At 48.7% G+C, this 25434-nt stretch overlaps 1 protein-coding gene across 22 annotated transcripts in view; it reads left to right on the top strand.

The window, feature by feature from the left end:
- The window catches only part of BTBD16 (BTB domain containing 16), an 85974-nt gene that overhangs the window by 44716 nt on the left and 15824 nt on the right, over positions 1-25434 (top strand). For 11 of the 22 annotated variants that reach the window (XM_081534415.1, XM_081534509.1, XM_081534466.1 and 8 more), the window contains 5 exons: positions 1558-1649; positions 2533-2615; positions 4291-4368; positions 5474-5572; positions 8079-8264. In XM_081534415.1, coding sequence (XP_081390541.1) covers positions 1558-1649; positions 2533-2615; positions 4291-4368; positions 5474-5572; positions 8079-8264 — 538 coding nt within the window. Of the gene's footprint in view, positions 1-1557; positions 1650-2532; positions 2616-4290; positions 4369-5473; positions 5573-8078; positions 8265-9247; positions 9489-9781; positions 9922-25434 lie in introns of those variants that run through there. The other 11 variants (XM_081534363.1, XM_081534431.1, XM_081534424.1 and 8 more) reach the window with 2 other exon arrangements.

Raw genomic sequence — 25434 nt, 5'->3', positions numbered from 1 at the left:
GGATTCTCCAGGCAAGAATACTGTGAAGTGGGTTTCCATGGCCTCCTCCAGGGGATCTTCCCAACCCAGGGATTGAACCCTATGTCCCTTACATCCCCTGCATTGGTGGGCGGGTTCTTTACCACTAGCACCACCTGAGAAGCCCAGGTCCCCCATGGATTCTAATAAATAATCATTGAATTTGCATTCACTCACTCGTCTTTGTGCTCCATCCCCTCTCCCAACGCTCAGCATCCCTGATCTTCTCTCCTGGGACTACTGCCATGAAGACGAGTTAGAGAGCCCCAGGAATTCCCAGATCTTGTGAAAACAAATGGTCCCCAGGCAGGGTGGTGGGCACCCCCAGCAGAGGTGGGACACAGAGCCAATGGAGCGTTCAGTCTGGCTGGGACAGGGTGTGATTTGGACACCACTCCTGATTCATGGAAAAATATCCTAAAAGTGCCCTTAGCTGCTCTCATACAGGAACTGACTTGAGGGAACGGCTACGTTTCCAAAGGGACTTGGAAAATTATCCCGTGTTGTCCCCATTGGTCAAAAGTGACTATTTTACAAAGCAAGTTGTTTCAAAACAGGAGTGGATGTGTGTATGTGTCTTCTCAAGGTGAGTGTGATCTCAGCCCAGCCCTGACGTCAGCCACGTGTGGAAATTAACCGAGTTTAGTATTAACAGTGTCACAGAGCTGATCCCGGAACCAGCTGCTAAAATGAGTTACCCACTCATCTGACCTTGCCTTTTAATTCTACCAGGAAGTGCTTTTTTGAAAACAATGTTATGCAGTTTTGGCTGTGCTGGGTCTTCGTTGCTGCATGGGCTTTTCAATTGGGGGCTACTCTCTGGCTGTGGTGCTCGGGCTTCTCACTGCAGTGGTTTCTCTTGTTGCAGAGCACGGGGTCTGGGGCATTCAGGCTTCAGTAGGTGTGGCTTGTAGGCTCTAGAGCAGCTCAACATTTGTGGCACATGGGCTTAGTTGCTCCGTGGCACATGAGATCCTCCGGAATCAGGGACAGAACCCGTGTCTCTGGTGTCTCCCGCATTGACAGGCGGATTCTTTACCACTGAGCCATCAGGGAAGTCCCAGAAAGTGCTCTTGAAATGCCTCAACTGCCCTTTGGCCAGTTACTCAAAGGGCAGCATGTGTACAGGAAGAATCAGCAGCTATGGGTTCAAGTCCTGGCTGAGTCGTTTTTTCATCTGTAAAATGGAGCCAATGGTATTAGTCCTGTCTGCCCCCTTGAGAAGCTTGTGAGGCTCAAGTGAGAAAATGTATCTTGAAACCCTCTGTACAGTCCCATGTGTTCCATCATCATTTAGTAAGTATTTGTCAGGCACCCACTGTGTGGTACACAGAGGCATATATAGCTTTTTGTCTCATTACAACCTCAGTGGCAGCCACCCTCTGCTTCCGCACTCCCCATCCATCCAAGAGAGAACCAGACACCATCTACCTCTGGTGGGTGGAATCACTTAGCCTCTGATGTGACTTTCATGAGCCCCAGCCTATTCCAGAAAGGAGGGTTCTGAAAGCTTTTTATCCTCTTTGCACCTCTGCTAAGCTTCCCCAAGAACTGTTCCTTTCTGGACCGGGACGTGGGACAGAACTTGATCCCGCTCTTCCTTTGCCTGCGTCTGCACAGCATCACCAAAGGTAAGCCCTGCCCATGGGAGGGTGTCCATGGGAGGCTGTTGGCTGCCCCACCCCTCAGCACTCCCAGAGAAGCCCACCAGCCTTTTCCAAAGGAATCAGCCGAGGTCAAGATCTGCCTCTCACTTCCAAGGTGTGCGATTTGGGGAAAGTCACTTTGCCACCCGGTCTCAGTTTCCTTGTCTGTAAAATGGGGATAATCAGAGCTTCTATGAAACATGATGATGGATGGAAGGGACTCAGTGATTGTGAAAGTGCACTCAGCACCCAGGGCTGGGTTGTTGCCAACTAACCAAGTCCCTGGCCTCTTAGTGCAGCAGCCCCTCTAGGTCATTTACTTGCTCCATGGTTTGGCAGAAAACTGTGGGTCTGTGCTCCAGGCTAGAGTTTCCTCATCCTTATGCTCTGGGCCCAAGGCAAGGCAGCTGTGACTTGGAAAAAGAGGGAACTCTTGGGAAGTGTGTTTGGGGCAGCCCAAGTGGTCACCTGGTGAGGTCTTTGCCTCTGAAAGGACATTGGAGAACTTTTTCAAAGCCATTTCTAGTCATCCAGCTTGAATGAGTAGCTCTAAACCTCACAAATGGTTGATGGAGCCCAGATAGGTTTGTCCAAATGGCTTCTAGACACTCCAAAAACACTTGTTTATCAGATCTCAACCCTCCCTCCAGGGCAGGAATGTGGGCAGGGGATGGGGGAGGCTAGCTGTGGACACTTTGGGAGAAAGTGCCCTAGAATGTTCCACTTGGGTCCCGCATTTCTAAGGATGGGATAGGAATGCTCTCCCATCCTCAGCTCCCTACTTCCTCCTCTTCCCCTCCCTAAGCAAGACTTTTGCAGTTCTGTTAGGAATAAATCCATAAGAATGTTCCCTTTGTGCTTCTCCCAGGCAAGGATCTGGAAGAGCTTAGGCACATAAACTTCTTCCCTGAATCCTGGCTGGTCCGGGTTACAGCTAACCACTACCACGCGGTGAGTCGCCAACTCAGCAAGGAAACAGTTATCGAAATTTATTGCCTTTGCTTTTTCTGGGGATGTGTTTTGCATTTGAAACCTCTGGGCTTCTGAGGTCGGGAAGTATCTGGATCCTTCCCCAGGGGAAGTGGACAGAGCCAAGCCTGGAGGGGAGGAGGGAGGTGGCCCCGTCTTGGAGACCAGGTGTTTAGAGCATCAGCCCTGTTGACCTGAAGAGTCAGGAACCACTGGCCACATGGCCCTCCACACTGAGTCCCCTCACAGACGCAAATGTCATGTACTTATTATTGGACATTTTCAAAATGCAGAGAAATTGAAAGAAAGCAAACACATACCCTCAGACCCATCACCCAAAACAACTACTGCTAACATCTCATTGCATATGACCTTCCAGTCTTAAAAAAGAAGATACACTTAATGAAATGTTCTTTTATCGTCATTTTTAATGGCTGCAAACTCTTTCACCAAAAGGATGTGCTACAAAACCTAACCCTAACCCTACCACTTGGTGACAGGCCAGTGCTACTTGGCTACTTGGCTTTTCCTGTAGAAAAGTCACGGTGTTTCTGATTGTTAACTATTATAAATAGACTATATGGTGAATGCATTTGCACATGATGGTTTATTTTGACTAAGAATTATTTCCTTATAGGATAATTTGAAGAGTAAAAAATATTGGCCCCAAAAGGAATGTGCACTTTTGTTCTTGATATATATTAGCAAACTTGGGACCAAATTGCTTCTTCCCCAGTGATAAATGAGGTGCCTTACTTTGAGCTCAGCAACACAGAGCATTTTCCTTTTCCATCACTTGTGTCAATTGTGAAGTGAACAATGGCATCTCATTTTTTAATATGCATCTCCTTTATTACTAGTAAATATGAATATTTTTCCATGTGGGGTTTCCTCCTTGGTGAATTGTCTGTGCAAACTATCGTGCTTCTTATGTGCTTCCAAGCGTGCATTTTCAGAGATGAAACAGGGCAGTGTTTGAGTTCTGAAGGTTTATGAGTCACTAGTTAAAATTCAATTCAGCTCAACAAATACCTATTGTAATGTGCAAACCACAGGGCTCAGTGGCCTCTGCACAGTAGATAAGGCCTCCGTGGAACTGTGCTCTTTTGGGATCTAACTCAGAACTGTGCTCTGACGGAGCAGAGAAGGAGAGGGGTGACAGAGAAAGAGGGGACAGTCTCAGGGCTGGGGCTGGACATCTCGGGGAGTCCCCCACCTCCCTCTTCATATCCTGGCCCACACACCTCCTTCCTTTTGCCCTCTACCACCAATGTCATCTTCCTGAAATTTGCTCCCTCCTGACCCCAGCCCTCATGTGGAGCCTGCCATGTGGGGCCATACCTGCCTGCTCTTGACTTTGTAGCCAAGAATATGCTCCGCATTGTGATTAGGCTCCCAGTGAACACATTTTATTTCTCAACTAAGGAAAAAAAGTGCTGGGGCATTTTTCATGTCCTCATCTTTGCATCCTGTGAAATCCTTGAGCAGGGTACCTGGCTAGCAGGTTTTCAGTAAGTACTGTGGATTGGATTCACGGGTAACTGTAGGCTCCAGAGACAGAACTCTTTTGAACACAGTGAGGGATGTTGGGATCAGTGCAGTGAAGATGTTGTTGGGGAATCAGGTTGCTGGTAACTGCTGTGTGTTTTCCTTTCAGCTGGAGAATGGTGGCGACATGGCCCACGTGAAAGACCTAAGCACCCAGGCAGTGAGATTCGGGCTGCTTTTTAACCAGGTACTGACCACTGGGATGGACAAGGGGAAGGACCATCCCACCTCCTACTTGGTTAGAGACCTTTGAACAATGGCCATGGTCAATTATTACCTGTGGCAAGATGGCCAAGGCAGAAAACAAAATTGTAGGTGTTGCTCTTGAACACTCGCCACCCCCTCAGGGGTAAAATTCACAAGACGGGGCCCTGGGATAGGCCATTCAGTAACTCGATATACACAGCTACAGTGCTCCATGAGGCTGACCAACTGTCTCAGTTTTCAGGGTTGGAGACATTTCCCTGGGGATGTAGACCTTTCTGTTCTAAAGCCAGGAAAGACCTGGACAACCTAGGACGTGTTGGTCATCCTCTTACCCACAAATATGGTGAGCTGCCAACCACTCAAGAAGAGATTCCACTCTGAGCCCGTGGTTAAGGTTGCCAGGGTGGCTATTCTGGGCAGCTATTTTGATGGAGCCCAGACTCAAACCAGCTGTGAGTCAGGAGCTCGGCTGCAGAGCACCCGGGGGCTCAGTCACCGGACAAGCATGAGGGGCCGGCAGCTGCACTGTCTTGGGCTCCCTTCATAGGCATGGTTCTCACTAAAGCCACCCAAGAAGTGATCTCAAAAGAGTTCATATTTTAGAGGTTTGGGGCCCTGAATCTATCATCAGATACTGCCCCCTGGGTCAAGCCTGGATGGGCTGGGTCCAGCCCCTTGCTTACAGAGATCTGTCCAAGTGGACAGACTGCTCAGCAGTGGCCAGGATACCCTGCAATGCTGTGGGCATGGAGGGTCTCTTAGGCCGACTGAATTGTAGCAAAACACTGTTTTAAAGGTCTGCAGACCGAGAGTCATCCAAGAACATGCTTAACTCATTCTTCTCCCCACTAAGGGGCATGCAGAGCGAAAAGTGTAGCCCCTGAATAAAGGGCTGTAAAGATTTGTAAAGTCACTACAGTTTGTCTTTTCTTCTCCTTCCTAGGCTAAAATTGTTGTCGTGTTTTAAAGCACAAATTAGTCCCTTTAGTCTTGGTATCTAGAATTGGTTTTGCTATGTCCTCTTCCCTTTGAATACTGAAGATTCTTTTTTCCTGTCACTTTGTTGCTTACCTTTCCTCATTTAGGAGTATACAACACATTCAAAAGTGATTACCATATATGGATTCTTCTTTGAGATAAAAGGAATCAAGCATGATACTACCTCCTATAGTTTTCATATGCAGGTAAGAAGGACAGAGCATAGGAGAGGTATGTTTCTGAAACAGCCTTTGAGATTCAGTCGATTCATATTGAATTAATAATAATTGATTAAACACGAATTACTAATTCATTTGGAATGTGTTGTAGTTCAGTTCAGTCACTCAGTCGTGTCCGACTCTTTGCTACCCCATGGACTGCAGCATGCCAGGCCTCCCTGTCCATCACCAACTCTCGGAGTTTACTCAAACTCATGTCCATCAGGTCAGTGATGCCATCCAACCATCTTATCCTCTGTCATCCCCTTCTCCTCCTGCCTTCAATCTTTCCCAGCATCAGGGTCTTTTCAAATGAGTCGGTTCTTTGCATCAGGTGGCCAAAGTATTGGAGTTTCAGCTTCAGTATCAGTCCTTCCAATGAACACCCAGGACTGATCTCCTTTAGGATGGACTGGTTGGATCTCCTTGCAGTCCAAGGGACTCCCAAGAGTCTTCTCCAACACCACAGTTCCAAAGCATCAATTCTTCGGCGCTCAGCTTTCTTTATAGTCCAGCTTTCACATCCTTGCCTGACTACTGGAAAAACCATAACTTTGACTAGACAGACCTTTGTTGGCAAAGTAATGTCTCTGCTTTTTAATATGCTGTCTAGGTTGGTCATAGCTTTTCTTCCAAGGAGCAAGAGTCTTTTAATTTCATGGCTGCAGTCACCATCTGCAGTGATTTTGAAGCCCCCCCCCAAAATAAGGTCTGTCACAGTTTCCACTCTTTCCCCATCTATTTGCCATGAAGTGATGGGATCAGATGCCATGATCTTAGTTGTCTGAATGTTGCAGGCCTGATGTTAATCAGGCTGATAGATGTGACGTCATTTGATTTTTGCAACAACATTGTGAGGTTACTGCTATTAGCCCATTTAACAGATGAGACTCTCAAAACTGAGTGTCTTCATGTTCGTATGGCTTCCACTGGTAAGGCCAGGGTTAAATGCTAGTCCTCTGAAACCACATCTGGAGCTCAATTCATTTTCTTTCTTTTTTTATTTTGAAGATATTTTATATGGACCATTTTAAAATTTTTATTAAATTTGTTTCAATATTGTTTCTGCTTTATGTTTTGGTTTTTTGGCCATGAGGCCTGTGGGATCTTAGCTCCCCAACCAGGGATCGAACCCATAGCCCCTGCATTGGAAGGCGAAGTCTTAACCACTGGACTGCCAGGAAAGTCTTTCAATTTGTTTTTAATTTGTACATTCTGGGTGATGCTTTACAGGTGGCCCTTCTTTCATGGAGGTAGTGCTTAGTGCCTGTAAAGACAGAAGGAATGGGCTTGTTTAGGGTGGCAAAGCAGAGCCGTGGGCAGGACCCTGGAGGAGTCAGGAGGGTGAAGGCCTTCACTCCCAAGCTCCTGCTGGACTTTGAGGAGAGACAGGCGAGCTGCCTTTCAGAGTAGAGGCTGAATTCAAACTGCCTGGTGAGCTGTATGATCTTGGTGAGCCCAGGAACCTCCCAAGGTCCACTCTCCTGAACTTTAAGACAGAGAAGATAATGTGACCTACCTCCCTAGGTTGTTGTGAGTTTTAAATGTGTTAAATTGTGCAAAAAACATGGAAAAGGGCCCCGATGATGATGGCGACAACTCTGATGGTGGACCCCTATGCTCCACTTAGGATTTGATTAGAAGTCTCGTAAACTTTAAGCTCCTTGAGAAACCATATCTTTATATTACCGTATCTCTTTAAAATTTATTTATTCTCAGCTGCATTGAGTCTCCATTGCTGTGAGAGAGATTTCTCTGGTTGCCGTGTGTGGGTTTCTCAGTGTAGTGGCTTCTTTGGTTGCGGAATGCAGGTTCTAGGGTGTCCAGGCTTCAGTAGTGGTGGCACACGGGCATGAGGGATCACCCCAGACCAGGAATCAAACCCTTGTCCCCTTCATTGGCAGGCAGATTCTTAACCACTGGCCCACCAGGGAAGCCCTACCATATCTTTCTATTACCACTGCCAATCACAGTATCAAGAAGGTAGGAGTGGTATATTTGGATCATGAATGGATACATGAATGAGAAACCTGGGTTTTTGTCCAGCTTGGCCACACCTCTTTATGTGTCCTTAAGCGGGTCACATCTCTTCCTTGGGCCAGTCCTTGGTCTTCAGTGACTCAGGCATTTCCATCCATAATGGATTTTACTGGATGGAAGAGATGAACTATTTAACAGTAGTTGAAGTGCTCATATGAATACTATGTCGGTTTTTAAATTCTGGCAAAGCCATGTGAAGACCTTCCAATTCAATACAGATTGACTTCCTGGCATTTTCCTGAGTTGTCCAAACCCCAGTCCATCGGCCATTACTCATGGTGAGGGTTCAAATGCCAACTGACTCAGCAGCCAGTATGCTCAGGAAATGGGGCTGTGGGGAAGTGCTTGCTCCCTGCAGACATCAAACAGGAGGGCTGAGGTGCCAGGAACCAGGTTTCGCTGACTCTGGGTCACCGGTTTCAGTCCCACCTAAGGCTGGTCCCCCTTCTTGCAGAGAATAAGGCACACTGACTTGGGTGCCTCCTCGGTCTATGAGAACACTCCCATCATCCTGAGAGCAGAACGCCTGGTGACGTACGAGATCAGAGCCCAGACCCTGGTGGACGGCAAGTGGCAAGAGTTCAGGACAAACCAGATCACGCAGAAGTTCGGGTTGGTCAAGCCATCCTGCAAAAGCCACGTGAGTGCTCGTCTTTTCTCTCTGATTTCGTTTTCTGCTTTCTCTCCTCCGCACCTTTTTGGGGATTACTGGCTTTACATCTCCAGTGATCTACGGGAGAAGTTTGCAAGGTTTTTAAAAGATTATCACAGCTCCAAATAATGCTAAAGAGAAACCTCCTACAATGAAATCTGGACATGGTGAAAACTCTTAAGTCAAACCAGACTGCTTGATTTGGGTCATACCACGTCCTTTCTCCAGCTTCCCCAGTGGCTCAGCGGTAAAAGAATCTGCCTCCAGTGCAGGAGATGCGGGAGGCATGTGTTCGATCCCTGGGTCAAGAAGATCCCCTGGAGGAGGGCATAGCAACCCTCCAGTATTCTTTCCTGGAGAATCCGATGGCTAGAGGAGCCTGGTGGGCTACAGTTCATAGGGGCAAAACGAGTCAGACACAACTGAAGCGGCTGAGCACGCATGCCCACAGGTCCTTTTTATAAGTGTGGAAGGGTACTTTTAGGGGGAGGAGGGACGTTTGGTGGAGGGTATTTGCTGCCAGCACCTCCACTCTTGCCTGGACATCACCTGTCACTTCCACCAAAATCCACAACCCAGCCCACCTGCCTGTTGCTCATCGAGGAGAACTGAGGTCATCTGCCTCAATGGGCTGCCCCAGCATCCAGGTGGATTCAGTACCTGGCTTTGCTCCTGACGACTGCTATCCAGAAACTGCCGGAGAGCCTGTCTGCGATGCTGGGAGGAGCTTTTTGGGCTGTGAATCCAAGCCCTCACTGCCCTGCAGGGAACGGGGGTGTGTGTGTGCGCACCAGTCCTGGATGCAATAAGAATCACCTGGTCCTTTGCAAAGTCCCCAGGTCCGAGTGCCTCCCAGACTCAACAAGATATCCTGGGGCGGGGGGGGAACAACCCAGGTATTAGTATTTTTCAAAGCTTCTCAAGTTATTCTCTCTGATGTTAGAAATCAGAATAGCAATTTTCTTGTGCAGGCGGGAGGCAGGAGGAGAAGGGGACAACAGAGGACGAGATGGTTGGATGGCATCACCGACTTGATGGACATGAGTTTGAGCAAGCTCCGGGAGTTGGTGATGGACAGGGAAGCCTGGTGTGCTGCAGTCCATGGGGTCACAAAGAGTTGGACACGACTGAGCAACTGAACTGAACTGTGGAGGCAGGAGCAGGGGAAGCTGGAATGTTTACCAGGAGGGAATATGAGAGAGATTTCAGAAATAACTGAAATGTTCTTTATTATGATCAGGATGGTGACCACACAGAAGTGCTCACCTGGGAAAATCCATCAAGATGTATCTTTAAGTTTGGTACACTCTTTTGTATTCAAGTTGGACTTAATTTTTTCAAGTTTGTTTTAAAAATCTTCCCTACGTGATTCTTGGTGTGCAGCCAGAGTTGAGAAGCAAGCACCTTACACAGTTGCTGCTAGGCCTTCCTCTTTTCAACCCTTCTAAAGGGTGATAGCATTTATCCTAAAAGTTTCATTTGCTTTGTTTTGTTTCATCTTTTAGGCCTTGAAAATCCAGACTGTGGGCATCCCTATCTATGCAAGTTTTTCATTCGTCTTCTCATTATCTTAACAGTTTTCAGAAGAATTTCTTCCACTGGTCCACATAAGAAGAAATAAATAACATTAAAGGGACTGCTCAAATATTCAGCTGACTCTCCTAGTTAGCAATGGTCACGTTAGCACTTTTGTCCGCTGCTTGGTCTGTTGGGCTGCTATAACAAACCACTGCAGACTGTGGGGGCGGGGGGGGGGCTTATAAATAACAGAACTTGATTACTCACAGTCTGGAGGCTGGAAGTCCAAGATCAAGATACCTGCAGATTCCATGTGCTGTCTGGTGAGAACTTGCTTTCTGGTTTGTAGACGGCTGTCTTCTCTCCACGTCCTCATGTGGTGGAGGGGGTAGGGGAGCTCTCTGGGGCCTCTTTTAATGAGGGCACTAATCCCATAGGGAGGGCCTTGCCCTCATGACCTATTCACCTCCCAGAGGCCCCACTTCCTAATGAGATTACCTTGGGAGGTTAGAATTCAACACATGAATTCTGGGGAGACACATTCAAACTAGAGCACTCCCATTTGTGTTGTTTGAGGATGGAAAGTACCAGAGCCATGAGTCTGTTGCCATCATTGACCCCAAAGCTCCCTGAGTCCAGCCCTAACTTGATTACATTCGGGAGCACTCTGATGGGAGCACCAGCAGTAGCAACATAGCCCAGCGGGGAGCAGCAGGGCTCCCCCTTTCATGATGCATTCTCTGCCTGCTACACAGAACAACATACCTGACCATTGACCCTGGCAGAAGAAGAGGTAGGAAGGGAAGCCAGTAATTATAACGTATGGAGTGACTTACTGACTGTCCCACCTTTTTAAATGGAACTCTATGGTTTGGAGAAAGCAAGGGAAGAGAGTTTCTCTTCCCACACTGTAGATTAGTTTTCTATTTCAGTGTAGCCAAGAACCACAAGTTTAGTGGCTTAAAACAACATGTATTTATTATTATACACTTGTGGTGGCTCAAGAGTCCAGGTGGCTTTGCTGCGTCACCTGCTCAGGGTCAGGTCTACAATCCAGTGGCAGCTGGGCTGTGTCCTCATCTGAAGACACGAGTAGGGAGAAGCTATGTGCAGGCTCATGAAGTTGCTGTCAGATTCATTTCCTTGCAGCTGTATGACTGAGGGCCTGACTGCTTACTGGTTATTGGGAAGAAGCCACCCAGGTTCTAGCATTCCCCTGCACATTCCTGGCACATGGGGCTCTCTAGAGACATTTTAGAGCGTGGTTGTTTGTCCTTCAAGGCCAGCAGGGGAGTGTCTCACTGTGGTCTGCTAAGACAGAGCCTTGCATAACGTAAGGTCATCTTGGTGATTACTCATCACCTTGACCATGTTCTCTGGCTACAAGAGAGTCACATGTTGTACCTATACTCAAGGGGAAAGACTTATACAGGGATCACTTTAGAGTGTGTCCATCACAGAGTGTTATCCAGTGTCTTTGGGAACGTGATGGAGCACCGCTGATGCTGTATAGACAACAAGGTGGGTAAATTTAGTCTAATTATCACCTTAGAAGCAGATGGGCTATAGGAGCCTCCTTCCCAGCAGAGGACCAATGCCCTGGGCAGAGTGACCTGGCAGGGAAGGAGGTTGGTGAGACTGTGAGAAAGGGGCCTAGCAGAAGAACTGGACAAAGAAACTGGGAGTTGGGCCTGTCCTCACCCCTGTCCTGCAAGCCCAGCTTAGATCTGGCCAGGTCCAGCCAACAGGAAGTGGCGTCGGGAGTTTGGAGAATAGGAGACTGGGAGAAACCTGGGGATTTCTCACCCTCTTGGCTGTGGACAGTATTTTCCAGCAGGAGCTGTGTCTCCTCTATGGCTCCAGCTCTACTCTGTCATCCCAGTACCTACCTGGCAGCCTCCTGCTGTGGTTCCAGGCCCATCAGATGGCACTGCTTCTGCTTCTAGTGACACCTCCTGTGTATCCCTCCAGCCCCAGGGCAGTGAAGATTTCCTGCTGGTCTCTAGGTTGCCTCATTCTCCTCTGTTTGCCTTCGCAGGTCTTCCTTCATTTGTGTGATCTGTTCTCTCTATTATATTTATTCTGTTTGAAATCCCTGGAATACTCTATGCTTTTCAGACTGTCTCTGATATGAGGTGTTTTGATGAACTGATAGGTGTGACCCGGTGGGGTAGCCTGTTGGAAAACATGGCTTCAATTATTCCTCCCACCCCTGCAGGGCTGGGACAAGGCCAGGCAAGTGAGGCAGTCTCCTTGTGTCAAAATACACCATCATTCAGATAAACAGGAATTTAGTGAAATATCATAAAAACTCAAAACCAATGCTAAAAATCTATGATGTAGGTTGATGAATCACCCCAGGTGAACACACCCCCATCCCAGCGACCTGATCAAAACCAGAGCATGATCAGCACCCCAGGTGCCCCCCCCACCTTGAACCCCTTCCCAGGCACTGCTGCTCCTCACAGGTAAACACCATCCCGACTCTCACATTCATTACATTGGCCATTTAGTTTGAATATTTAATGAACAGGATCGTGCCCTCTTTCTTGCCTGCATCTTTTTGTTCAACATCATGTTTAAGAGGTTCATCCGAGTTTTCATAGGGAGCTGCAGTTTATTTTCAAATAAGCAGGATCATTTCCTTTTTATACCTGAAATACTACTTCTATATAATAATAATACAGGCTTGTCCAAAAAAATGAGAAAGTTCCAAGAGAATAAAATCCAGTGGGACTCCCATTCAGACGTTTGGCAGGTGACCTTCCTGAATTATTTTTAGATGCACTTAGAGTTTTCTCCCCATTCAAAATGAGATTATGCAATGCGTTTTTCCTTAGAACCTCGTGGTTCTTAAATAGGATGGTTTCTTTAACAGAGAAGCACAGCCTTGGGAGAAAAAGCGATGAGAAATTTGCCTTGCCTCCAAAATAATTGTGCCAAGTCAGAAAAGTCACTTGTCAGTTCCTGTCTCTGAATGGTGCTTCCTCTTCTATAAAAGGGGGATAAGACCGCCCCTCTACCTCCCATCTCCCCAGGTGCTGTGAGCCCTGCAGCCACTGCTGCTTGTAACAGCTCTCCTGCAGCAGCCCCCAGGCAGACGTGGGGGTGGAGCTTGACATCACTGGCTCTGGAGACAGAGCAGCCTGGTGGCATTTTATCTCGGTCCCAGGGAGTAACAGGGAAGATAAGAACCAAAAGCTTCTGAAAAGCAAGTCTGCAGATGTCCCAGAGGGAAGAGGCTGTGAGGAAGTGCTGCTGAGACCTGAACGACTGCCCACTTGCTGAGGGAAACCCCTGTCCTGGCTCAGCTGTTTGGAATACGCAATGTCAGTTTTCCCAGAGTCCGCAGGACTGGGAATAACTTGCAGAACAGCAATTCCAAAAAATGCCTCCCTAGGGTGACCCATTGAAGTGTGAGAGCCCAACAGCCAGGGATGTAGGAGAAAGGTATCCCCAGAAAGGATGGGGAAGGGCGTAAAGGGCTGGGGCTTTATCCCTTGCCTCCAGGGCCAGCAGTTGGAGACACTCAAAACAGACCTGGGGTGTCAGGGACAGGGGATAATGTCATTTCCATACGGGGTGGGGAGGGCCCAGGCCCAGAGGGACAGTTCTCATTCAAAGAAGCTACACTTGGGCTTCCCTGGTGGCTCAGTGGTAAATAATCTGCCTGCCAGAGCAGAGACATGCGTTTGTTCCCTGGTCTGGGAAGATGCTGTGGAACAACTAAGCTCTTGTCCCAGGACTACCGAGCCTGTGATCTAGAGCCCGGGAGCCACAGCTACTGAGCCCTCAGGCCCTAGAGCCCATGCTCCACCGCAAGAAAAGTCTTCACAATGAGAAGCTCATACATCACAACTAGAAGCCATGCAGCAACGAAGACTCAGAACAGCCAATACATAAAATTAGAAGGATGCTGCACTTGACGCCCACCTTGAATCCTCCCAACTCCCTGTAAGGTATATTTTCCACATTGGGGAGAATGGCAGCCTCAGCAAGTTAGAAATTTTCGCATCCCAGTTTCCTCAGAATGGCAGAGCTGAGAGAGGCCCCTCAGCTCTGGCCAGAGAGACCACCTGTTTCCATTTCCCTCCACAGCCCACTGAGAAGAGGTGAAAAGTTTTGTGCTGCATGCTAAGTCGCTTCAGTCATGTCCAACTCTTTGCGGCCCCATGGACCGTAACCCACCAGGCTCCTCTGTCCATAGAATTTTCCTATGGATATCCTATAGGCAAGAATACTGAAGTGGGTTGCCATGCCCTTCTCCAAGGGATTTTCCCAACCCAAGGACTGAACCCTTGTCTCGTGTCTCAACTGGCAGGCAGGTTCTTTACCATTAGCACCACGTGGGAAGCCCAAAAGCTTTAAGGTGCTTCATTCAGGTATTTCTTGAACACCTACTACTCGCCCCGACAGGGCTGTTCGTTGGGAAGAACCTGCATTTTAACTCTTAGGCTGCCAGGAGGTCTTGATGCAGGAGGTCTGGGGTCATATCCAGAAACAACTCTGATCTGAACATGTTGGTTCCCCAGCAGGGCTCCCCACCGAACCCCACACACCCAACTGTCGTCCTCCACCAGTGAAAAAAATTCAACAACAGCAACAAACCTGTGAATCTATTTCACCACACTGGCCAATTTGATTTTTAAAACTAAATTTCCTGTAATATAAAATAGAGAACATTAATGAGGCACTCTCCTATGGGTTGAGAATGGTAGCTCAGCTGGTACAGAATCTGCCTGCAATGCAGGAGACCCTGGTTCGATTCCTGGGTCAGGAAGATCCGCTGGAGAAGGGATAGGCTACCCACTCCAGTATTCTTGGGCTTCCCTTGTGGCTCAGCTGGTAAAGAATCTGCCTGCAGGGCGGGAGACTTGGGTTTGATCCCTGGGTTGGGAAGATCCCCTGGAGAAGAGAATCTTCAGTATTCTGGCCTGGAGAATGCTATGGGTTGTATAGTCCATGGGGTCGCAAAGAGTCAAGACAGGACTGAGCAACTTTCACTTTCACTTCTATGGGTGGACCATTTATTGTGATGCAGAGTCCACCCCTTTCCACTAGGGGGCGAGGTCTGCCTCATAAGTGGGAACCGGAATTTCAGTGGCAGAAGTGTACAACGTAAAAATCCATCTTGCAGGTTCTCCTTGCTTAAGTGGTTCAAAGTGAACTTTTTTACATCTCAGGTGAGGCTCTGGTCATGCAAACATCAGCAGTGTTCACATCACAAAATCTCTGGACCTGGGAAGTAGCAATCGAGACAAAAAATTCTTAAGATGATCTTACATGTGAGCACTTGTTAGACTAGAATTTAAGAAACCTGCAGTCACAATGCCAAAAGCCGTGACTGTGAGTGTTGGTCAACAGAACATGTTAAGTTCCACGTCCTTGACCTTCTCTGTTTTCTTCTCCCATCACCCACCACCTGGCTCACTCCCCAGACTCTCCCTCCAACAGAGATGGCCCAGGATTCACTCTGTACATAGCAACTCTTTCGGGTCCTTCATAGCAGGACAAGGGTTTGAGTCCCAGCTCTGCCCCCTTACTACCTATGTTGCTTTAGATAAGTCACCTAACTTTGTGAACCTCAGAGTCTAATCTGAAGTGGGCCATAAGACCTGTGGTATTAAATAAGTTGATATGATTGGTAAAGCACCCAACACACAGAAGGAGCTTGATACACTTTGTCTGTTCCTCCTTATTGTTTGGAGTCGTTCAGTATTTATTGCAACCCACTCCAGTATTCTTGCCTGGAGAATCCCCATGGACAGAGGAGTCTGGCGGGCTGCAGTCCATGGGGTTGCAAAGAGTCAGACACGACTGAGCCACTAAGCACAGCACAGTATTTACTAGGTCAAGATGGATGCTCTATGATATTGGTCAAGTAATTTTCCTCCTCTGGGCGTTTCCCTTTACGCAAAATGAAAAAGTCGAGACAGGCACTCTTGGTAGACCTTCCCAGTTACAATCATTCACTGAGTCCTCTGATTCCGTGAGAGGAGAAGAATGGAAGTGAATGGCTGTGCCTATGACCAGGAAGAAGAGGACCTGGGGAAGAAATGAACTGTCTTTTCCCATGAGCTCATCAGGATGAGAATGAATTAGAAAGAGCAGAGGTGCTTTTTTTCCTTTCTTGTTTTGAGAATTTTTACATCCTGGAGAAGAGCGTATCAGACGAGAGAGGAAATTTTTGCTCATAAGCCTGGGATGAGAAGGGGACATGCTGGGGCCCGCAGAGCTGCTGGTGGGGGAGGGTGGGCTCCCCAGGAACTGGGTGGGAGAAGTCCCAGCCCCATTTGCACACAGGGGGATGGCCTGGGATGTGTGGGAGTCTGGCCCGCAGGCTCTGAGGCCTTGAGACCTGGGAGGCAGGGAGGACGGACTCTCCTGGAGGAGATAGGAGAGAACCCTCTGCAGGGAAACCTCTGGGACAGGGCTGTCCAACAAAACTTTCTGCAGCGATGGACAGGTCCTATAGCCACTGCACTGAAATGTGGCTAGTGTGGCCAAGAAATTGAATTAAGTTTATTCCATCTTAATGTAGTTAAATTTAAATAGCCATAAGTGCAAGTAGAAGGAACAGGATCGGGTCTTTCCAGTTTCTAGAGATCCCCCTCCCCCTAGAGTACTGAGCATTTTGGTCTCTCCCCAAGCCCTGAAGGAGGGAGCAGCAGTGACCAACCATGCCGGAGGCTCACCTTTCGGCCAACCCAAACATTTGCCTGGTCTGCTGGGCCACCTCCTCAGGGGCAGGGAGAAGCATGTTGGGGGAGAGGAGGGTTCTGATGTTCGAGGAGCAGAACTCAGCTCTTGTATCGAAGGTCCAGTGATATCCCAGTTTTACCTGTACCGACAATTATTTAAATTTCATTCAAAGTGAAATAAAATCAGCAACTTAATTTCTTAGTGGTACTGACCACATTTCAAGTGTTCGGTGGCCATATCTGGCCAGTGGCTACCATATTGGACTTTCTCGGTGGCTCAGACGGCAGAGAATCTGCCTGCAATGCAGGAGACCCGGGTTCAATCCCTGGGTGGGGAAGATCCCCTGGAGTAGGAAATGGCAACCCGCTCCAGTATTCTTCCCAAGATAATCCCATGTATAGAGGAACCTGGCGGGCTACAGTCAATGGGGTTGCAAAGAATTAAAAGTGACTGAACGAGTAACACTTTACCATGTTGGACAGAGTGGAATAGGGCAAAAGGCTCCCAGGGCTCTACTTGGTGACTCTGAATGAGTCACGTACCTTTTGTACTTTAACCCTGACTCATTCATTCATGCCAGAGTTCCCATGGGCGGCCACTGTGGACCGGGCATGGGTTAGGACTTCAAAAGGGAACAACACAGTCTTTACCCTCATGGAGCCCACAGTGTGGGAAGAGATGGGTGTTGATGGAATCCTTGCACTAACTGATGCCTGAGTGCCCTGGAGAGAGGAAGCCCACTTCTTTGAAAGCTTAAAGCAAAGAAGCTGACCTAGACCCCAGGAGGGTGTGCCCAGCCCAGCAAGAGCCCTCCACATGGAAGTAACACCTGGGCTGAGACTTGAGTAGGAGTGGAATTAAAATGGGTTTGGGTAGAAAATTCGGAACCCTCATATGGTGCTGCTGGTGGTGAGATGATGATGATGAAAATGAATGTGAAATGGTGCAGCCACTTTGGGAAACAGTCTGGCAGTTCCTCAAATGATTAAACATAGAGTTGCCGTATGATCTAGCAATTCCACCAAGTATATACCCAAAAGACACGAAAACATATGTCCACACAGAAACTTGTGCACAAGTGTTCGTTATTCATTTCATTCCTTTATCCCTGCTGTTTGATCGTATTTCCTCTTTTATAAATCTATTTTCTTTGTGGAAAACAGGAAAATATTTTAAAATAAAAAAAACTATCCATATTCCTACCTTTAAAAAATGTTCATTATTCATAGTAGCCAAAAGGTGAAAAGAACTCAAATGTCTATCAGCTGATGAAGGGATAAATAAATGTAGTAGAGCCATTGTTGTTATTCAGTCGCTAAGTCGTGTCTGATTCTTTACGACCCCATGGATTGCATCTAGCCAGGCTCCTCTGTCCTCCACTACCTCCCGAATTTGCTCAAATTCATGTTTGCTGAGTCGGTGATGCCCATGATGGAATATTATTCAGCTGTAGATAAGAATGAAGTACCTACTAAAACATGATATAAGGTGAATGCACCTTGAAAACATGATGCTAAGTGAAAGGAGCCAGTCCACACACAAAAAAGCCTTATATGATTCCTCGCATATGAACTGCCAGAACAGGAAAATAGACACGGAGTAGTTTAGTGGTTGCTTAGAGCTGGAGGGAGGACAAGGCTGGAGAGAGAAGAGGGGTGACAGCTAAAGGGTACAGGTTTCTGTTTGAGATGATGAAAATGTTCTAAAATGGATAGTGATGGTTGCAAAGCTGTAAATATACTAAAAGCCATTGCTGGACATTTCAGTGGGTGAATTGTATGATACATGAATTATATCCCAGTGAAGCTGTTTTTTAAAAAAAGGAAAAGTTGGGGGCTCAGAAGATTCAGCCCAAACAAGGACAGGGGTAGAGGAGCCAGCTTCATTAGAGGATAAGAAAGAAGGCCAAGTGGCCAGAGCCAGGGCAGCAGGCAGAAGTGGCTGGAGTTGTGATGGGCTGGACATCAGGGGGATTTGCAAACGCAATGTGTGCCTTGAAAGATCATTCTGAATGATATATGGCACAGAGGTAGAGACCAGGGTGGCGTAGAGTGGGAAGGAAGCTTAACACTTAAGAGGATTTTGTGATGGTCTGGGGAGAGGTGAGGGGCTTGGGCAGGAATGACAGACAGACAGACGAGGAGAGATAGAGCTCAGCCCCTGCTCTGCCCAAAGGGAATGACCATCCCTTAACCACCCTGCATGGATGCTGGCTGTGCTATCAGGTCCCCGGGTGACCACCCCAGGGTATGACTGTGGCCACTCAGGAGACAGAAACCGCCGCTGCTGTCACATATTGTGTGCATTCTTCCAGAAGTGCTTGCCCCAGTTTGTTTAAAAATAAATATTCCCAAAGGACGCTGGCTGGTGGCAGTGTCAATTGGTACTGCCTTTCTGAGGGTAATATGAAACATTTTAGAAAATGTCTTAGGATGTAAATTACTATGGTGATGGTTTAGTCACTAAGCCGTGTCTGACTATTGTGACCCCATGGACTGCAGCCTGCCAGGCCCCTCTGTCCATGGGATTTCCCAGGCAAGAACATTGGAGTGAGTTGTCGTTTCCGTCTCCAGGGGATCTTCCCAACCCAGGGATCAAACCTGTGTCGGCTGCATTGCAGGTGAATTCTTTACCACTGAGCTTATGATAAGGTCCTCAGTGAATCCCACCTCCCTGTGTCTGTGCCTCTTGGCCTTGCTTCTCCACCCGTCAAGAGACGGAGTCTCTTTCTCCACCCTCCTGAATGTGGGTTGGCCCTGGGCCTTGCTTTGGCTGAAGAATGTGGCAGAAGTAACATCGTGTGAGTTCAGGAGTCGGGAACTCAGGAGCTTGCAGCCTCCACCCTGGTCCTCTGGGCGCCCCGGGACCACATTGTGCTGCAGTCCAGGCTAGCCTACTGGAGGCTGAGAGGCCACATGGAGAACTGAGGCTTCAGCCAACTGTCAGGACCAATTGCCAGACCTGTGAATAAGGCCACCTGGAACCTTCCAGCCCAGCCCACCCTCCAGGGGATTACAGTTGTGTGAATCACCCAGAAGGGTATTCCTCTGAAAAGGATTTCTCTAACTAACGCTCAGAATCATGAAAGTAACAAGAAAGAAAGTGAAGTCGCTCAGTCGTGTCTGACTCTTTGCAACCCCATGGACTGTAGCCTACCAGGCTCCTCCATCCATAGAATTTTCCAGGCAAGAATACTGGAGTGGGTTTCCTTCTCCAGGGGATCTTCCCGACCCATGGATCAAACCCGGGTCTCTTGCATTGCAGGGAGATGCTTTACCTTCTGAGCCACCAGGAAAGCCCTATTTCTCAGAATCATTAGAAATAGTTAATTGCTATTTTAAGCCACTAAGTTTTGGGGTGACTTATCACCCAGCAATAATAGACTACTGAAAAATGTAGCCTTTTGATTAAACAAATCCACATTAGGCATTTATACTGATGAAAATAAAATCCAGAAAAGAGCCAATGACTTGGTTACAAGTTGTTCCTTGCAGCATTGTTTACAGTGCAACACGTCAGCCTGATCTTAGCTGTCCAACAGTAGGAATTAGAATACTGTTCCCTATGAAATCATTGAAAAGTTATTGTTGAAGTGTTCTAGTAGCACGATTTCCAGGATATACTATTAATGGGAAAACCAGAACAAATTCTAAAAACCTATGTGATCTCATTCAAATATGCATATTTTAAATACACTTTTATATGAAGTCGGGCTTCTCTGATACCTCAGTTGGTAAAGAATCTACCTGCAACGCAGGAGACCCCAGCTTGATTTCTGGGTGAGGAAGATCTGCTGGAGAAGGGAAAGGCTACCCACTCCAGTATTCTTGGGTTTCTCTTGTGGCTCAGCTGGTAAAGAATCCGCCTCCAATATGGGATACCTGGGTTCGATCCCTGGGTTGGGAAGATCCCCTGGAGAAGGGAAAGGCTACCCACTCCAGTATTCTGGCCTGGAGAATTCCATGGGCTGTATAGTCCACGGGGTCGCAAAGACTCAGACACAACTGAACGACTTTCACTTTCGCTTTATATGAAGTTGGTGGGTCCAAGGGCAAATCGTAAAATTGCTCTGTAGTGTGGATGGTATACTTTTTCTTTCCACCAGCAGTGAGCCTTCCTGCTTCTTTAGTTCCCAGTCACTTCCCACCAGCCACATTTGAGAGGCAGGTCAATCCATTCTCCGAGCTGATGTGACTTGAAGCAAAGATAGCTTCAACTTTTATCTCACTGAACAGGATTTCCTGGTTTCTCGGCGGCCACCCAGAGCTATCTTCCCCGACCCACTTCTCACCCCCAAAAAAGGGGCCCGATCGGCTCCTGGACTCCCTTAAGGAGAGACCTTTTGAACCCAGCATCGCACAAAACCAACCAGAAGCTGGACTCCATGGGCGTGGTGTGGGATGGCAGCTGGGGGCAGGGGAGCTGTCGTGTGTCCACCCAGAGCCGCAGAAAGGGCTCAGCAAGTCTCGAACACAGTGATTAACTTCTCTTTATCTCCGCATCACTGAGCAGCCCAGCCAACTGCTTGGCTTCCCCGGTAAGCTCTGTATGAGTCACCACTGTCTTACTGGGGCCTGAGCATGTTTCCTGGCAGGCAGGTACAACTGTTCCTTTATGTGCCCTTGAGATACCCAGGGAGTGAATAACACTTTCTGTCCCCCTCTATCACCAGCTAAATATCGAATCTGTAATACCTTCCTTAACACAACATGACATTGCCCCAGAGTCTTTTTTTTTCCGCTGGTTTCAGCACCCAAGAGATGAGTTCCCATTTTTCCCCCCTTCTCCTGGCTGTTGAATCAAGGCTGAAGGTCCCTGAGGTCTGGGGCATTTCCTTAAGTAACAGGAAGCTTATTAACTCATGGGTTAACTGAGAAAATCATTTACCAAACCACATGTGAGCATGCGTGCAAGCAACCCTTGAACTGCCGTGAAGACCGGAGACCCAGCGTGGCTTGCTGAGCTCCTCCTTCGAATGTGGGTCACTCCTCGAATTAGGACAGGGTGCAGGTGTTCCCTTTGTGCTCAGACAGACACCCAAATCTTAACCCCCGAGAAAAGAAGGAGGGCCAAAGGCCAGCCCGGGCACGTTGAGGAGCAGAAATCTCAGAAGGAAAACACCAAAGACCTCTTTGATGATGCAAGCGCCTTGTTCGCCTCTTAAATGACTCTGTAATCTGTTAAGTTCAGTTAGGATCACACAGACCTGGAGCCCACTTCCCCTTTCCTTCAACCTTCTAGCTGTGTGACTTTCAGAAAATCACCTAATCTTCCTGAGCCTCAGTTTTTCAGCCTCCCAGAGCCACCGTGAAGATGAGATGCTGTGATGGATAGGGGTGTGTGGTAGGCAGAGTACTGGCAGTAAGATATCCATGTCCTGATCCACAGAGCCTCTGAAAGTTATCTGACATGGTAAAGGGAAATTTGCAGGAGTGATTACATTAAGGATTTTGAGCTGGGGAGATTATTCTGGATTATCCAGGTGGGCCTGAGGCAGGCATCAGGGTCTTATAAGGGGAGGGGGCGCGCAGCAGACTGGAGAGGTGGAAGGTGAGGAGACCGTGGAAACAGACACTGGAGTGATGTGGCCACAAGCCAGGGAATGCTAGCAGGCTCTAGAAGCCAGAGGCAGTGAGGATCAGTTTCTTCCCTAGAATCCTCAGGAAGAACCAGCCTTGCTGACACCTTGACTTTATCCCAGTGACGCTGGCCACCACACCTGTAGGAGGATACATGGATGTTGTTTTAGGTCACTGAGATCGTGGTAATTCATCATAGCGGCCACAGGAAATGAATACAGGATGATGTGAAAATATACAGTCCTCCACAAGGAGAAGGCTTTGCTGTAATGTCGTCAGAGCAGGTGAGGCCAAAGGCGGTGGGCGTGCCTGATGAGCCGGCTAGGAGGCCAACTGCAGGTGTCTCTTTGCATGAGCTTATTTGCCCAAGGGAAGGTGGCTCCGAGGCGAGCAGCTGTGCGGCTGGAGCACAGCTGTGCCCGGACCCTGCCTGGTCACCAGATTTGCGCACCAGGGCAGTGGGGAGAGGCTCTGGAGAGAGCCTCGTGGGGACAAGCTGTCCTGCTCTGGGGCCCAGTGATGAGGCAGGACACAGAGGGCGTAGGTAGCATTTGTCCCATTTCTAGACACACCACAGCCTGGCTGCGGCCCAGGAGACACGGCCAGGCATGTCCTGGCACCCTGAAGCCTGTGTCTCAAGACCGCTGGCTGACCTCAGCCTTGGCCTGGTCACTGGCCAGGTGGCAGTGGAGAAACGACCCCCTTGGAACCTTGCATGCAGCAGCTTGCGTGCGTGCTCAGTTGCTTCAGTCATGTCCATCTCTTTGCGACCCTGTGGACCGTAGCCCACCGGGCTCTTCTGTCCATGGGGATTCTCCAGGCAAGAATACTAGAGTGGGTTGCCTTGCCCTCACAGGCATCACTGGGCTTCCCTGATAGCTCAGCTGGTAAAGAATCCACCTGCAATGCAGGAGACACCAGTTCGATTCCTAGGTCAGGAAGTTCCCCTGGAGAAGGGATAGGCTACCCACTGCAGGATTCTGGGGCGTCCCTCTTGACTCAGACAGTAAAAGAATCTGCCTGCAATGTGGGAGACCTGGGTTCAATCCCTGGGTTGGGAAGACCCCCTGGACGAGGGCATGGAAACCCACTCCATTATTCTTGCCATGGACAGAGGAGCCTGGCGGGCTACAGTCCAGGGGGTCGCAAAGAGTCGGACACGACTGAGCAACTAAGTATAGCACAGCACAGGCATCACTGAGAGGTTTGAGGCAAAGACACCAAGTTCCCCTGAAACTTCCTCAAAGAAGTAATGCAGTGAGCACTCGGGGAGGCGGACGCAAGCTACGAGAATGTGGACACTGTGTGATGGTGCCGCTGATGAAGCCTTGGCCACTGTCTGGCCTTCACACGTCAGATTTTCCCTCTGGGACATCTGCTCCCTGAAGGTCCACTGACCTGGTTCACAGCCACCACTCCACTCCGTGCACAGATGTGACCACACCTAACATTTCATAATGCGGCTTATTCCCTGGTACTCACATATTTCTCTCTGAGAGTTCCTCCTCCTCTTGGCCACTCTCTATCTGGGTCCACCCAGAGAGCCATCAATCCCAGTGACCCAGCAGGATGCTGGGTGTCACAAGACTTCTCAAGCACCAGGTGTCTTAGAGAGTTTTGTTAACCCGTCAGCACTGAAGCTGATGGCAAGGGTGCCCTGCCCACTGTGGGTAGTCCTAGGATTGGGGTCCCTTCTGCTCAATTAGTCAGTCAACAAACCCCGAGTGGATGGCCTCGGGCCTGTCCTTGTGAGCAGACACTCACCTGCCCAGCTGCGCTCCTGGGCTACCAGCCTGGTCGAGCAGCTTCTTTTCCCTCCTGATCTGCAATTCCCACTTCTCCCGCCTCCCCAAACCTCCCAGCCCACAGTCCACAGAGCAGACCCAACAACTCAATTAGGCTACAAATTAGATAAAATTGTCATTTCATTGTTTTACAACCCTCTGTGCATGCTAAGCTGCTTCAGTTGTGTCTGACTCTTTGTGACGCTATGGCCTGTATAGCCCTCCAGGCTCCTCTGTCCATGGGATTCTCCTGGCAAGAAATACTGGAATGGGTTGCCATGCCCTTCTCCAGGGAGCCAACCTGGATCTGTTACATCTCCTGCATTGGCAGGCAGGTTCTTTACCACTAGCGCCACTTGGGAAGCCCACTTAAAGCCCTCTCTGCTAAGTCGCTTCAGTCATGTCCGACTCTTTGTGACCCTATGGCTTATAGGCCACTAGGCTCTTCTGTCCATGGGATTCTCTGGGCAAGGAATACTGAAGTGAGTTGCCATGCCCTGCTCCAGGGGATCTTTCCAACTCAGGGATTGAACTCACATCTCTTTAAGTCTCCTGCATTGGCAGGTGGGTTCTTTACCACTAGCGCCACCTGGGAAACCCACTTAAAATCCTCTACTGCCTTTAAAATAGGACTTGGAAAATACATTTCACAAATAAAAACACAGAATGCCAGTTAAATTTGAATTCCAGATAACACATGAATGACTTTTTGGTATAAAACTTATCTAAAATTCAGATTTAACTGGATGTCCTCTATTTTATCTGGCAACCCCAACTGAATATGATGGATGCCATCTCAATTCCTCACCTTGGCACAGCGATCCTGCAGGGCCCACTTTCCCCCCCGCCCCGCCCCCGGTGGATTCACCTTAACCCTTTCCTGCTCCCCATACCTCCCACCACTCCGAGCTGCTTTCTCTTGCTTGAGCATTGAGTCCTTCCCCGCTCTGAGCCCTTGGGCTTTCTGTCCTCTCCCTGGAACATTCCTCCCCGGATCCTCATGCTGCTGGCCTCTAGGTCCCGGGTCTCAGCTCCTGATCACCCCCCAGGGTGGCTTCCCTGAAGCCCTCCAGGCTCTCCTTGCCCCATCCCTCTCTCCTGTTTTCTTCCTGCTGCTCATCTAAATCCACTGCTCACTGGGCCAGAAAATCTCAGGAACCAGCCGAGTGGAAAAGGCACAGGAAGCCAGTGAAGTGATTTTCCATCGGGATGGCCTGAGCTGGGGTCAGGGGAAAGCTCTGGAAGCATTGTCCTGGTTCTCCTGCCACATTACAGCTTACTCTTCCCTGCGGGGCTGGAGAGATGGGGTGGGAGAGAAACGTGTGTCTCTTTCGGGGTCTTTCTCTCCCCACCTCCTCCTTGGCCTCGTTTTGTAACATCATCGCCCACAGCATCTCTCCGTCCTCACCACTGCCTTGCCTTCTTTATTCTCAAGCTTGGCTCCTCTAGTCACACATTAAGGAAGACTTTCCTTGGTGGCACTGTGGATAAGAATTCGGTGGCCAATGCAGGGGACACGGGTTCGATCCCCAGTCCAGGAAGATTCCACGTGCCGCAGAGCAACTGAGCCCGCTT

This window comes from Giraffa tippelskirchi, chromosome 2 (assembly GCF_054371585.1).
Source record: "Giraffa tippelskirchi isolate mGirTip1 chromosome 2, T2T-mGirTip1v1.2.pri, whole genome shotgun sequence".
Classification (NCBI taxonomy): Eukaryota; Metazoa; Chordata; class Mammalia; order Artiodactyla; family Giraffidae; genus Giraffa; species Giraffa tippelskirchi.
Note: the sequence above shows the minus strand (reverse complement) of the source record. Positions and strands in the feature narration are given on the sequence as shown.